This window comes from Pongo abelii, chromosome 2 (genome assembly GCF_028885655.2).
Source record: "Pongo abelii isolate AG06213 chromosome 2, NHGRI_mPonAbe1-v2.0_pri, whole genome shotgun sequence".
NCBI classification, from domain to species: domain Eukaryota; kingdom Metazoa; phylum Chordata; class Mammalia; order Primates; family Hominidae; genus Pongo; species Pongo abelii.
This window is the reverse complement of record NC_085928.1, coordinates 122,193,806-122,207,841: the sequence shown is the minus strand read 5'-3', so window position 1 is coordinate 122,207,841 and position 14,036 is coordinate 122,193,806. Positions and strand designations below refer to the sequence as shown.

The window sequence follows — 14,036 nt, the reverse complement described above, 5'->3', positions numbered from 1 at the left end:
GGAGACACCTCCTACCCTGGGGGTGGGTACAAGCTCAAACCACTGAGTTGTTTCAGCCCAAGCTCACTTCTTGAGGCCTCCCTCTGGGATATGCTCCCTCTTCTGAGCCTTGGATCCAGATAGACCTGGATTTGCTTCTTGGTTCCACCATTTGCCATCTAGGTGATCTTCCTTGGGCAAGTGACCTGCCCTTGGTCCTCACTTTCTTCAGATCTGTGAATTGGGCAGAGTGCCACCTGGCCACAGTTGTGAGGATTAAATGTACCAGCATTGCACTGCCTGGTACCTAGCAGGTATTCAGTAGATGGTTGCCGCTCCACTTGCCTCCTCCCACCACAGGCTTCCCAAATCACTCCCTGGCCTTCCATACCTTCTGCCCTGCCTCAGCGAGCGCTTCCTTCGCCCCTGGGGGTTCCCGTGGCCCTGACCCCCAGACATCTTCCCCGCCCATTCCTCTCTATGCTGTTCACTTTTGGTGACCACATGTCAATAACCAGTGGTGAGGCTGGGGTACCCTTTGGAGCCACAGCCTCTATGGCGCGGGACATCATTGCTATGGCAACAAGAGGCAGCAGCCCTGAAGAGGGTGCCTGCTGAGCTGGGCTGCCTGGGTCCCAGCTCTGGCTCTGGATGCACTAGTTGTATGATAAGCTCAAATCACTCAATGTCTCTGTGTCTCACCTTCCTTTTTGTACAGTGAGGAGAGTAATAGTGTCTACCTTGTAAACTTGTGAGGATAAGATGGGCACACAGATGTAAGGCACATAGAGCTTGGTGCATGGTGAGCGTACAGTCAGGGTTAGTGATTACTTTTGCTCTTCTTGTCATCCTAGGATTCATGTTGATAGCCATAGCAGATACCCTTCTCTTTGGGGTTCAACCCTCAATGCCCTGTGCCATCCTCACATTGTGTCAGCTGCCCTTGGTCCCCTCTGATGACCTACTCCTCCAGGGATTTTCTTGTGGAGATGACCGTCCACATCCCCGTCCTTTCGCTCCCATGCCTATCTAAAGAAGTATGTCCTTCTATAGTGATGACAAGAGTGAGCAGGAGAAAATGCTCTTTTTGCTGTCTTGAAATTTAGTCAGCCCAAAAAGAAACCAGGAAATTGTGTCAGACACTGAAAGAGAAACAAGCTAGAGAAAAACCATTGCTTGTTGCAAACCAAAATTTGTGATTTCAGTTCAGTTCAACACAAGCACCAAACCACCAGGTTTGCTACACAGTAAGTGTCAATGGTGCTTCTTGCCCTTTTGGATGCAGTGACGTTTTTGACAAGTTGAGCTTTCTATCCCGATCTTTCTAAATGTGATCCTGATGACCTTTGCCAGTGAAGTACAGTGGTGACTCAGTGATGTGATTGTGGTATAGACCATCTGTCTGGGCTGCACCTGTTGTGAGAAATCGGTTGAGGATGAAGAGAACATGGCCTGGCTTGAATAACAAGCAGAGAATGTTCTGGCCCCATCACGAGCCAAGAATCTGGAACCTGAATCCCTGCATCACAGCCACACCCTGGTAGTCTGCCTGGAGAGCCTGAATGGCACCCTCCAGGGGCATTTGATGAGTACATTCTACCAAGTGTAAAGATGTTCTGAGGGCAGCCTCCAAAAGTCACCTCTTCTCCTAGTCACAAGGGACCTTGTGCTGGGTCCCTAATTGATGTTTGGCAAAAACACAGCACGGTTCTCTCCTAAAGGCCTACAGACCAGTGAAGGAGGGAGATGGGCTTTTTAAATGCAAGAGAGTGTCATGGAGCTGTCACAGAGGATGGCAGGATGAGCCCAGGAACCATTCATTCACCCAGTGTTGAATTGAGCACCTACTATGTGCAGGGCACATAAAGGATGCAAATGAAACCAACAGGGTCCCTGCACTCGTGGAGCTTGCATTCTAGGTGGGGAGGTTAGCAGTGAGCAAGTTAACCAACAAACATAGATATAGTACAGGTTGCAAAGGTACCCTAAGAGAATATTCGGGACCTTCCTGAGGGGCAGGGTGTGAGGAACTCTAGGAACCCATGTGTTTAGAGAAGCAGAGGTAGCTGGGATCAGAACCTGCAGCTCCATTGTGCCTCATTAGAGGATGCTGAACTGACTCAAGAGTATGGGACTATCGAAGGGTTTTACGTTAAGACTTTAAGGTGTTTTAAAGTTGATGATGATTGCTGTGTGGACAGTGGATTGGAAGTGAGCTGATAGAAGTTTTTATTAAAGGTGGCATTTCAACCAATGGGGAAAGAGTGAGCTGTCCAGAAGATAGGTTATTACAATCGATTGACTGATTGGATACAATCAGAACCCTACTATATGCCCTAGTTCATGCCATCTACAAAAATAAATCCCAGGCTGGGCGCAGTGGCTCACACCTATAATTCCAGCACTTTGGGAGGCCGAGGCGGGTGAATCACCTGAGGTCAGGAGTTCGAGATCAGCCTGGCCAACGTGGTGAAATCCTATCTCTACTAAAATACAAAAAAAATAGCTGGGCCTGGTGGTGGGCGCCTGTAATCTGAGCTACTTGGGAGGCTGAGGTGGGAGAATTGCTTGAACCCGGGAGGCGGAGGTTGCAGTGAGCCGAGATCATGCCGTTAAACTCCAGCCTGGGCAACAAGAGTGAAGCTCTGTCTCAAAAAATAATAACAATAATAATAATAATAAAATCCCAGATGACTAAAGAGCTAAAAATTGTATGTATATTTTTAAACGAAGCAAATATTTATTTTTAATGTAGGAGACTGTTTTACTTATTTATGAGTTAGGTTCTCACTTTGTCACCCACGCTGGAGTGCAGTGGCCCAATCATAGCTTACTGCAGCCTCTAACTCCTAGGCTCAAGTGATCCTCCTGCCTCGGCCTCCTGAGTAGCTGGGACTACAGGTGCATACCACCACGCCTGGCCAATTTTTAAAAATTTTTTTGTAGCAATGCGGGTCTCACTATGTTGCCCAGGCTGGTCTCGAACTCTTGGCTTCAAGTAATCCTCCTGCCTGTCTTGGCCTCCCAAAGCACTGAGATTACACCTACTGCACCAAGCCTCTTTTCTTTTTTTAAAAAATAATTTTGAGATAGCGAACAAGACACAAAACCCAAAAACTATAAAAAATGATGCATAGATTTGACTGTATAAAAACTTTTAACTTTAGTCAAACAAAAGACTAAAAATAAAGGCAAATGAGAGATGGAGAGAATACATTTGCAATGTCTATAAGAGACTAAGTAAGTTAGTATTTAGAATATAAAGAGTTCTTTGAATCCATAATAAAAATAGAAGCAATAGAAAATTAGGCCAAGAATGTGAAAAGACAGTAGCCAATAAACATATGAAAAGATATCCAATCCACTAGTAATTAAGGAAATGAAAATTCAAACAATAAGATACTATTTCCATTCTTTTTAAATACTGTTAATCTGTGTTGGCAAGATTCCCTGTGGAGGGAGACAGGTATCTCTTTTGGATAACATTTTGGTAACAAACAACAAAATCTTAAATGTGCATATGCTTTCACTCAGTGATTTCACTTCTAGGAATCTATCAGAAATATTCATACAGAGACCAGGCACGGTGGCTCACGCCTGTAATCCCAACACTTTGGGAGGCCGAGGCGGGCGGATCACGAAGTCAGGAGATCGAGACCATCCTGGCCAACACGGTGAAACCCCATCTCTACTACAAATACAAAAAAATTAGCCGGGCGTGGTGGTGCATGCTTGTAGTCCCAGCTACATGGGAGGCTGAGGCAGGAGAATGATGTGAACCCGGCAGGCAGAGCTTTCAGTGAGCGGAGCTTGTGCCACTGCACTCCAGCCTGGGAGACTGAGAGAGACTCCATCTCAAAAGAAAAAAGAAAAAAAGAAAGAAATATTCATACAGATACAAAGAAGTACATCTAATTCTTTGCAGGGTTGTTTGTATTAATGAAAAACTGGAGATGTGCTAAATGCCCACCAATAAAAGATTAAGTAGGTCATTCTCAACCAGAGGCAATTTTGCCCCCCAGGGGACCTACAGCAATGTCTGGAGACATTTTTGGTTGTTGCAAGGGGGCAGTGGGTAAAGGCTGGCATCTCGTAGGTAAAGGCCAGGATGCTGTGATAAGACCATCTATAGGACAGTCACCTACAACAAAGAATTGTCCAGCCCCGAATGTCAGTAATGCCAAGGTTGAGAAACTCTGGGTTAAATAAAGCCACTGCCATACTGGGGAATACTATATAGCCAACGAAAAGAAAAAGGTAAAATTATATTTGTATGACATTAAAGATCTCTAAGATGTATCATTTTAAAACTGCTTTTTTGAAACTTAATATGTGATTCTTACAATGTAAGAAAACAAAACAAGTGGATTTTAAAACTACTAAATATCACTTCCCCTCCCCAGAGGCAAGTGCTGTTACCAGCTTCTTATGTGTCCTTCCAGAATTACCCCCAGCATGGACAAACATAGAATCTGGTTTTCGGTATGCTGCAAACAGGTGACTCTGCTGTGCGGTTACATTCAGAAACCAGTGGTGCATCATTGAGCTGCCCAAGGCCTGGAGCTCAGGACCCCAGACATATTTCCTAGATTATTCTCCCTCCCTTGGGTTTCTATGGCATTTTCATTTGTAGATACAAAACAAAACTATGTGCTGGGGGGAATAGGAGCATGGGCAGGACTCTGGAGCAAGATTCTGATGTTGGTGAGTGAGACAGGACCTAGAGGAAGCCGCGGGGCAGGTTTCTCAGCCAGTGGGTGTCAATGAGATTGCACAAAGGCTATTAGATGATGATGACTTTAACAGGGAGGCACGGGTGAATCTCCTTACACTCAGTGCAAAATTCAGCCAAAGTTGGGAGAATACCACATTCCTCTTCCTGTCTGCCACTGCCAAGCAGTCATTTATGGGCCCACTAGCATTTACAAATGCAGGTTCCAGGCACTGCATTCTCATCCACATCTCTGACTTTCTGAACAAGCCTGGCTTTCATCTCCTGGGGATTTCCTGGAAAGCCTCTTAGAGTTGGGTCTGAGACTTTTGATGTTAGCTTTCATCAGTTACTTCTCCTGCTCCTGCCTTCTCTCACTGAAGTATCATTCCAAGGTCAGATGCAGGGACAGTGGGGTTGGGTGACCTACCAGCGTGCAGCCTAGGGCTTCCAAAATGAAAGGTGTCTGGTGCCATCTTTAGCCAGACACAGGCACACTCAGTGGACCAGACTTGGCAGAGGCACGAGGGCTCGGGTCTGCTGAGGAAATGTTCCCAAGCATGGGTGGCAGGAGACAGGGTCCTGAGACCACCAGACACCTCCCCAGCCTAGCTCAGAAGCAGGCGTCTCTTGAAAACTGCCTCTTGAGTTTTCTCTAGAGATTTTTCATCGTAGACCTCAAAATCTCATTTCTTTCTGGAAGGATGCTCAGCCAGGCTGAGAACCTGGGCAAACTTTCTGGCACCTGGCTGGCTGCGGGTGTACACTCAAGCTGCAACCAGACTAGTTTGGTTCCAGAGTCCTCAGGGGACCGTCACTTTTCTCAGATCATGTCAGCTTCCTTCATCTCTTGTGAAATTTAAACCCTCTGCTCCTTCCAAAAAATTGTGTCTTCTTTCTAGTAAGAATTCGGACAGAATGGAGTCAGAAAGGACACAGGTTCCAGGGAGTGATGTTTCTTACCTGGAATTCTAATTCCAGTGAGTCTGTGGTATGATGGCTGGTCTGTGGGACCCTTGCTTTGAGCTGAGGGCTCTTGCAGTGTCACTTTTAAAACCCCTGGACATGGCTGGGCACCGTGGCTCACACCTGTAATCCCAGCACTTTGGGAGGCTGAGGCAGGTGGATCACTTGAGGTCAGGAGTTCGAGACCAGCCTGACCAATATGGTGAAACCCTGTCTCTCCTAAAAATACAAAAATTAGCCGGCCGTGGTGGTGCACACCTGTAGTCCCAGCTACTCAGGAAGCTGAGGCAGGAGAATCGCTTGAACCCGGGAGGCAGAGGCTGCAGTGAGTGGAGATAGCGCCACTGCACTCCAGCCTGGGTGACAGAGCGAGACTCTGTCTCAAAAGAAAAAAATAGGCCAGGCGCGGTGGCTCACGCCTGTACTCTCGACACTTTGGGAGGCCAAGGCATGCAGATCACAAGGTCAGGAGATCGAGACCCTCCTGGCCAACATGGTGAAAACCTGTCTCTACTAAAAATTAAGGTACATGCATGTAATCCCAGCTACTTGTGAGGCTGAAGTAGGAGAATCCCTTGAACCAGGGAGTTGGAGGTTGCAGTGAGCCGAGATGTTGCCACTGCACTCCTGCCTAGTGACAGAGTGAGACTCCATCTCAAAAAAATAAAATAAATAAAATAAACCCCTGGACATTTATGTTAGATATTTTATTTTTATGACAGTTCAATATAAAAGAACAAACCGTTACAAGAGAAGCTAGAAGGCACCTTAAGAGGCAAGTGAACCCTTTGGACAGTATCACTTTGAAGTTACTCTACACAGAAACATCTGTCTTCCAGGAGCCTCCCAGCTGCTTTACTCCGTCCTGAAGTCAGAACCCCTACCTCCAGTCCTCTCTGAATTCAGGCCTGTTTGTTCATTTGCTTTTCTAGCTGGGAACACAGAGACACCTGAGAGGGTTGGAGTTGGCAGGGATAAACACCCCAGCGCCTTTTCCCACTATTGTCTTGTTCTTTCTTCTACTTCACCTTTGCTTTTTTTTTTTTAACTTATATATTAAGTTCAGGGGTACATGTGTAGGTTTCTTATATGGTAAACTCGTGTCATGGGAGGGGTTGTTGTACAGATTATTTTGTCACCCAGGAATTAAGCTTCTAAATAATTCAGGGGGCCCCAGCATTTGCAGAAGTTACCTACTGGCTTTAGAAGAATTTCTGAAAAGTTTGATGTCCGTCAAATCTTTTTTTTTTTTTTTTAACTTAATGTGCTGGCTAAGATGCTGGCTATTTAAAGTTGGAATGAATGAATCCCTGGGCAAAAAGGAAGCTTTTAGGAGCACGCATAAGCACACACCATACTCTGGCTAAATTAGATTTTCTAAAATTGGGCTTTCCTAAAGAAAGTCATATGGTAGACGGCCATAGGCCAAGTGAACTGAATTCAGAAGGTGTTATTTCATGAGCAAGTTTCCCAGAAAGGTTTGAGATGTTTCTGACAGAGCAGGAATGCACTTCCTACTACACAGTACTCAGCCCTGGAAGCTCAGAGCAGGAAGACCTGCACAGGCCCCTTTTGTTGGCTGGGAAACTTCCACATCCCTGTGTCACCATGAAGAAGAGCTAACTTTGTCTTCAACGAAGAGTTGGAAAATTATTTTAATCTCTGCATTAAACTAGATGCAAAATTGCCTCTTCTACCTAGGAATCACGCTGCATAATCTCACATTATCTGCATTTTCAGTCATGCCTTGAATAATGATACTTGAGTTCTTGAGGAGGTCAGTGTGGGGCTGGGAAGACCCCTAGACTTCCCCGTGTAGATGGGGCCTGGAAGTAAGACTAACGTAGCAGCAAAGCCCTGGCGATCATGCACACTCCTGAGTAAGGCAGAGGTGTGAATCATTATATCACCATGGCTGACTAGCTTCAGAGGAACCGAAAAAATGAAAACACTTGCGTTGTTCATTAGCAAAGGGAAATACACAAATGTTGAGGGACTCTTTGTGTCACAGCCACACTCTTCTATTTCGATCTGGTAAGCAGAGCACTCTCCATACCTGCTTCACGCTTCCAGCTGAGAGTTCTCTTTTAGCTGTTGTACCTATTGCTGAGGATCTTGATAGTGGGCTAGCAACAAGAGGCTTTAGAAAATAAGAGCATTTCAGCATCAACTGTTTTAACTGGAGTTAGATCCATTTTGTGATTTGATTTGATTTTTATTTTTTTAGAGACAGACTCTCACTCTGTCTTGCAGGCTGGAGTGCAGTGACGTGATAATAGCTCACTGCAACCTCGACTTCCTAGGCTCAATGGATCCTCCCACCTCAGCCTCCCAAGTAGCTGAGACCACAGGTGCATGCCACCACGCCCAGCTAGTTTTTGTATCTTTTGTAGAGACAGGGTCTTGCTTGTTGCCCAGGCTGGTCTCAAACTCCTGGCTTCAGGTGATCCACCCACCTTGGCCTCCCAAAGTGCTGGGATTGCAGGCGTGAGCCTGGGATGCCAGGCGTGCACCAGGCCCCATTTTGTGATTTAATTCTCATTGTAGACTGACATTTTCTATAGCAGAATTTTTCAACAGTAGTACTGTAATTGAGGGGCCACATTTGGGGCTGGAGATGGGTAATTCTTTACTATGGGAGCTCTCCTATTTATTGCAGGGTGTTTAGCAGCACCCTGGGCCTCTACCCACTAAATGCCAGTAGCAACTCCCATCCCCGAAAATTGTGTAAACCAAAAATATATACACACATTGCCAAATGTCCCATAGGACACAAAGTCGCACACCCATACACTAACACACTCATACACTAACACTACACACACACACACACACACTTTAAGAATTGCTGCTCTGGCCAGGCGCGTTGGCTCACACCTGTAATCACAGCACTTTGGGGAGCTGGGGCAGGCAGATCACTTGAGTTCAGGAGTTTAAGACCAGTCTGGCCAACATGGTGGAACCCCATCTCTACTAAAAATGCAAAAATTAGCTGGGCATGGTGGTGCATACCTGTAGTCCCAGCTACTTGGGAGGCTGAGGCAAGAGAATCGCTTGAACCTCGTAGGCAGAGTTGCAGTGAGCCAAAATCATGCTACTGCACTCCAGCCTGGGCAACAGAGTGAGACTCCATCTCAAAAAAAAAAAGAAAAAAAAAAGAATCACTGCTCCATAGGAAGGAGGCAGTGTATAAAATAATCTTTTTCCTAAATTGGTTGTGCATTTTAAAGATTCCTGGCTGGAAACAATGGCTTACGTCCATAATCCCAGCACTTTGGGAGGCCAAGGCGGGGGGATTGCTTGAGCTCAGGAGTTTGAGACCAGCCTGGGCCACATGGCAAAACCCCGTCTCTACTACAAATATGAAAATTAGCCAGGTATGATGGCACACGCCTGTAATCCTAGCTACTTAAGAAGCTAAGGTGGGAGGATGGCTTGAGCCCAGGAGGCAGAGGTCGCAGTGAGCTGAGATTGGTTTACTGCACTCCTGCCTGGGGGACAGAGCCAGACTCTATCTCAGAAAAACAAAAACGAAATAACTAAATAACTAAATAGATTCTAAGATTTTACACACATTGAACCCGGTGTGTTACTGGTTTGTTCCCTGCATGGAGTAGACAGGTTTTCTCTTTGAGTGGCCTTCACAGAAGCTCAGACTGTTACTCATTCTACTCTCTTGTACTCATGCATTGCTAATAATATTCATCTGGTTATTAATGCAGTAGCAGGCCGTTAAGCATGTTCACTCGTGCTGCGATATTTCTTAGTGAGCTCTCACCACATGCCCTGATGGTGAGCAGCCTCACCTCTTAAACAGGATTCCCACATGGTTGAGAACCCGTCCACCTTTCTCGGCTTGTTATGATCAGAGCTTACACTTTTGGGAGGTAGAACTGCATCTGACATGGAGGAACATGGTCCTTAGAGTCAGACAGACCTGGATTCAAATCCCACTTCTCCTGCTTACAAGCCAGATAGCCTTGGACCGATGATTGAACCTGCATGCCTCAGTTTCCCCTTATGAACGTGGGGATGATTTTGTCTACCTGGCAGGGTTCTGCATGGCCTTAGCGAGATCACGTATGTCAGACATCAGTAAATGGTAACTTGTTATCTGTCAGTTGATAGCTGTAAGGTATGAACTGCCATCTTTGTAGGTCAAAAACCATCAAATATTGGCAACTTCATACAATTGGGCCTAATATGTAAACCCCAGGTCACATCACGCTGTCTTCTTTGCTCTGTGGATATCCAGCAGATGAGAGGGGTGGTTCTGCTTTGTTATTTTCTTGTTTTCCTGCTTCTTCTGAGGGGGCTTCCTGCCGGCACAATCTAACAAACTTCAGAGAGGACAAAGTCAGTCTCTGCCATCATCAGTGTTCACAGACAGTAGTTTCAAAGTGTGTACCACATGAAATTGCAGTCTTCCAACCTTCCAGCCAGTATGTATGGAAATAACCTGAATTGTATTAATAGCAGTTCTTCAGTGTGGGCCTGCTGGGGGATGCTTGGTTGTTTTCCGTTGTTTGTTCCCTGGGTGCCCGTCTTGGGCAAGCATTTCTCTGATGTCTCTATTTATGTGGCAGGTCACCCTGCTGATTGCCTTCATCTGCGTGCGGAGCTCCCTGTGGACCGACTACAGCGCCTACAGCTACTTTGAAGTGGTCACCATTTGCGACTTGATAATGATCCTCGCCTTTTACCTGGTCCACCTCTTCCGCTTCTACCGCATGCTCACCTGTATCAGCTGGCCCCTGTCGGTAAGAGAGTGGCCTGGCCCTGTCCTCCGCATGCACAAGTCAGGATGTTAGCTGGAGTACTGAGACCTGACAAGAGTTTTTCCCGTCTGCCCGTCTCACCTCTTTAACCATTCTTTGCTGCCTCTGCCCTGAATTTCCTATTATTTGGTGGACATCTCTGCTTGATGTCCTGCTGGTTCTTAAAACTCACTTTCCAGCTACAAGAAGGCTGTGGCTATTGCCCCATGCTTATTTTCTCAAACAACAGAGAATGGCTGTGTGTGTATGAGTTGGGAAAAGGAACACGGAAGGAAATTGTAGGTGAAGATGATGGGTATTGACGCTGTTGTGCGGCTTGAATGATAGGATTTTCTTGCTAAAAGGGACTAGTGGGGGCTGAGGAGACAGTCAGAAGTTGCCAGACTTTTTCTTCCCACTGTATTATTTTTAAAAGCTTCATTGAGATGCAGTTCATATGCCGTATCGTTCACCCATTTCAAGGGTACAAGTCAGTGGAGTTTAGTATATTTCCAGAGTTGTCCAACCATTACTACAGTCAACTTTTGAGAATATTTTCATCATTTCAGAAAGAAATTCCATACCTTTTAGCTGTCACCTCCCTACCACTCATCCCTCCAGTCCTAAGCAATCACTAATCTTCTGTCTCTAAAATTTTTCTACTCTGAACATTTCATGTAAATGGAATTGTATATGTGGTCTTTTGTAACTGGCATCTTTCACTTAGCTGAATGTTTTCATGGTTCATCCATGTTGTAGCAGGTATCAGTATTTCATTCCTTTTTTTCTTTTTAGAGACAAGGTCTCACTCTGTCACCCAAGCTAGAGTGCAGTGACGTGATCACGACTCACTGCAGCCTCAACCTCCCAGGCTCAGGTGATCTTCCCACCTTAGCCTCCCGAGTAGCTGGGACTACAGGTGCATGCCACCACACCTGGCTAATTTTTGTGTTTTTTTACAGAGATGAGGTTTCACTTTGTTGCCCAGGCTGGTCTCAAACTCCTGGCCTTAAGCAATCCTCCCACCTTGGCCTCCCAAAGTGCTGGGATTACAGGCATGAGCCACCATGCCAGCCTTTTTATAACCAAATGTTATTCCATTGTATGGACAGACCAGACTGCATTTTGTTTTTCATTCATCTTCAGTGGACCTTTGAGTTGTCTTTACCTTTTGGCTACTATGAATAATGCTGCTATGAGCATTCATATACAAGTTTTTTGTGTGGACATATTTTCATTTTTCTCTGGTATATATCTAGGAGGGGAATTACTGAGTCATATGGTCACTTTGTGTTTAATTGTTTGAGGAACTGCCAGACTGTATGCCAGAGTGGCTCACTGTTTTACATTCCCACCAGGAGTGTATGAAGATTCCAATTTCACAACATCTTTGCCAACACTTATTATCTGACTTTCTGATTCCAGCCATTCTAGTGAGTGTAAAGTGTTACTTCCTGTGGTTTTGATTTTCATTTCTCCAGTAACTAATGATGTTAATCATCTTTTCATGTGCTTTTGGTCATTTGTATATTTTCTTTAAAGAAATGTCTATTCGAGTCCTTTGCCTATTTTTTAATTAGGTTATTTGTCTTTTCATTATTGAGTTGTGAGAATTCTTTCTATAGTCTGGATAAAAGTCTCTTATCAGCTATATGACTTGAAAATATTTTCTCCCATTCTGTTGTTTTTCACTTTTTTGATGGTGTCCTTTAAAGCACAAGTTGTTAATTTTGATAAATTTAGTTTATTTATTTTTTTTCTTTTTTAGCTCATGCTTTTCTTATATATAAGAAGCCATTGCCAAATTCAGATTGTGAAAATTTACTTCTATGTTTTCTTCCAAGAGTTTTATAGTTTTAGTTCACACATTTAGGTATCCGATCCATTTTGAGTTAATGTTTTTTGCAAAGGGTGTGAGGTAAGGATTCAATTTCATTCTATTGCATGTAGATATCCAATTATCCCAGCATCATATGTTGAAAAGACTATTCTTTCCCCCATTGAATGGCATTGGCACCCTTGTTGAAATCAGTTGACCATTAAATACATGGATTTAGTTCTGGACTCTCAATTCTATTCCATTGATCTATATGTCTATCTTTATGCCATTATCACACTATTTTGATTACTGTAGCCTTGTAGTAAGTTGTAAAACTAGCAAATATGCAGCCTCCCAATTATTCTTCTTTTTTAGGATTGATTTGGATCGTTACAATTCCATGTGAATTTTAGAATCGGTTTTTCAATTTCTACAAAAATCAGCTGGGATTATAATAGGAATTATGTTGAATCCATAGATCAATTTGGAGAATATTGCTATCCTAATAATATTAAGTCTTACGATCCATGAACATGGGAAGTTTTTCCATTTTTTTAGATAATCTTTTATTTCTTTCAATGTTTTGTAGTTTTCAGAGTAAAAGTGTTTTTTGTTTGTTGTTTTGTTTGAAACAGGTTCTTGCTCTGTTACCCAGGCTGGAGTGCAGTGGCAAGATCATAGCTCCCTGCATCCTCAGACTCCTGGGCTCAAGCAATCCTCTTGCCTCAGCCTCCCAAAATGCTGGGACTACAGGCATGAGCCACTGTGCCTGGCCTGAACTTTTTAAATTAAATTTGTGTCTGAGCATTTTATTCTTTTTGATGCTATTTTAAATCAATTTTTTTTCTTAATTTTATTTCCAGATTGTTTATTGCAAGTGCATAGGAATCCAGTTACTTTTTGTGTATTGATTTGTGTTCTCAACTGTGCTGAACTACTTAGTAGTTCTAATATATTTTTCTAATATATTTTTAGTGGATTCCATAGGATATTATATAAACAAGATCTGCAAATAGAGATATTTTTACTTCTTCCTTTATAATCTGGATGCCATTTATTTCATTGTCTTGCCTTATTGCAAGAAATTAGTTGACTAAATTAGACAAATATTGAATAGAAATGGCAGAGCAGCCATCATTATCTTTTTCCTGATGTTAGGAGGAAAGCATTCCTTCTTTCATCATTAAATATAACGTTGGGTGTGAGTATTTTGTAGAAGCCCTTTATCAAGTTGAAGAAGTTCCCTTCTAGCACTACTTTGTTGAGTGTTTTTATTATAAAAGAGTATTAGATTTTGTCAAATGCTTTTTCCATATCTACTGAGGTGATGAGTTTTTCTCCCATTATTAGTATGGTGTCTTACATTGTTTTTTGTTTTTTTTGTTTTGTTTTTTTAGACAGGATCTTGGTCTGTCATCCAGGCTGGAGTGCAGTGGTATAATTATGGCTCACTGCAGCCTTTATTTCTCAGGCTCAAGCGATCCTCCCACCTCAGCCTCTTGAGTAGCTGGGACCACAAGTGTGCACCACCATGCCTGGCTAATTTTTTTTTTTTGTTTTTGGTAGAGATAAGGTCTCCCTATGTTGCCCAGGCTGGTCTTGAACTCTTGGGCTCAAGTGATCCTCCTTCCTTGGCCTCCAAAAGTGTGGTGATTATAGGCATGAGCCCCCACACCTGGCCTGGTTTGTTTGCATATGTTGGACCAACCTTGCATTCCTGGGGTAAATTCCATTTGGCCATAATGTATAACCCATTTTATTTATGCTGGTATATTCAGTTTGCTAATATTTTGTTGAGGATTTT

General features: G+C 43.9%; 1 protein-coding gene across 5 annotated transcripts in view; it reads left to right on the top strand.

Moving 5' to 3' along the window:
* Positions 1-14,036, top strand: part of CMTM7 (CKLF like MARVEL transmembrane domain containing 7) — a 62,801-nt gene that overhangs the window by 39,857 nt on the left and 8,908 nt on the right. For all 5 annotated transcript variants that reach the window (XM_002813963.5, XM_002813964.5, XM_024244332.3 and 2 more), the window contains exon 2: positions 10,243-10,416. In XM_002813963.5, the coding sequence (XP_002814009.1) occupies positions 10,243-10,416 (174 nt within the window). The remainder of the gene's footprint in view (positions 1-10,242; positions 10,417-14,036) is intronic.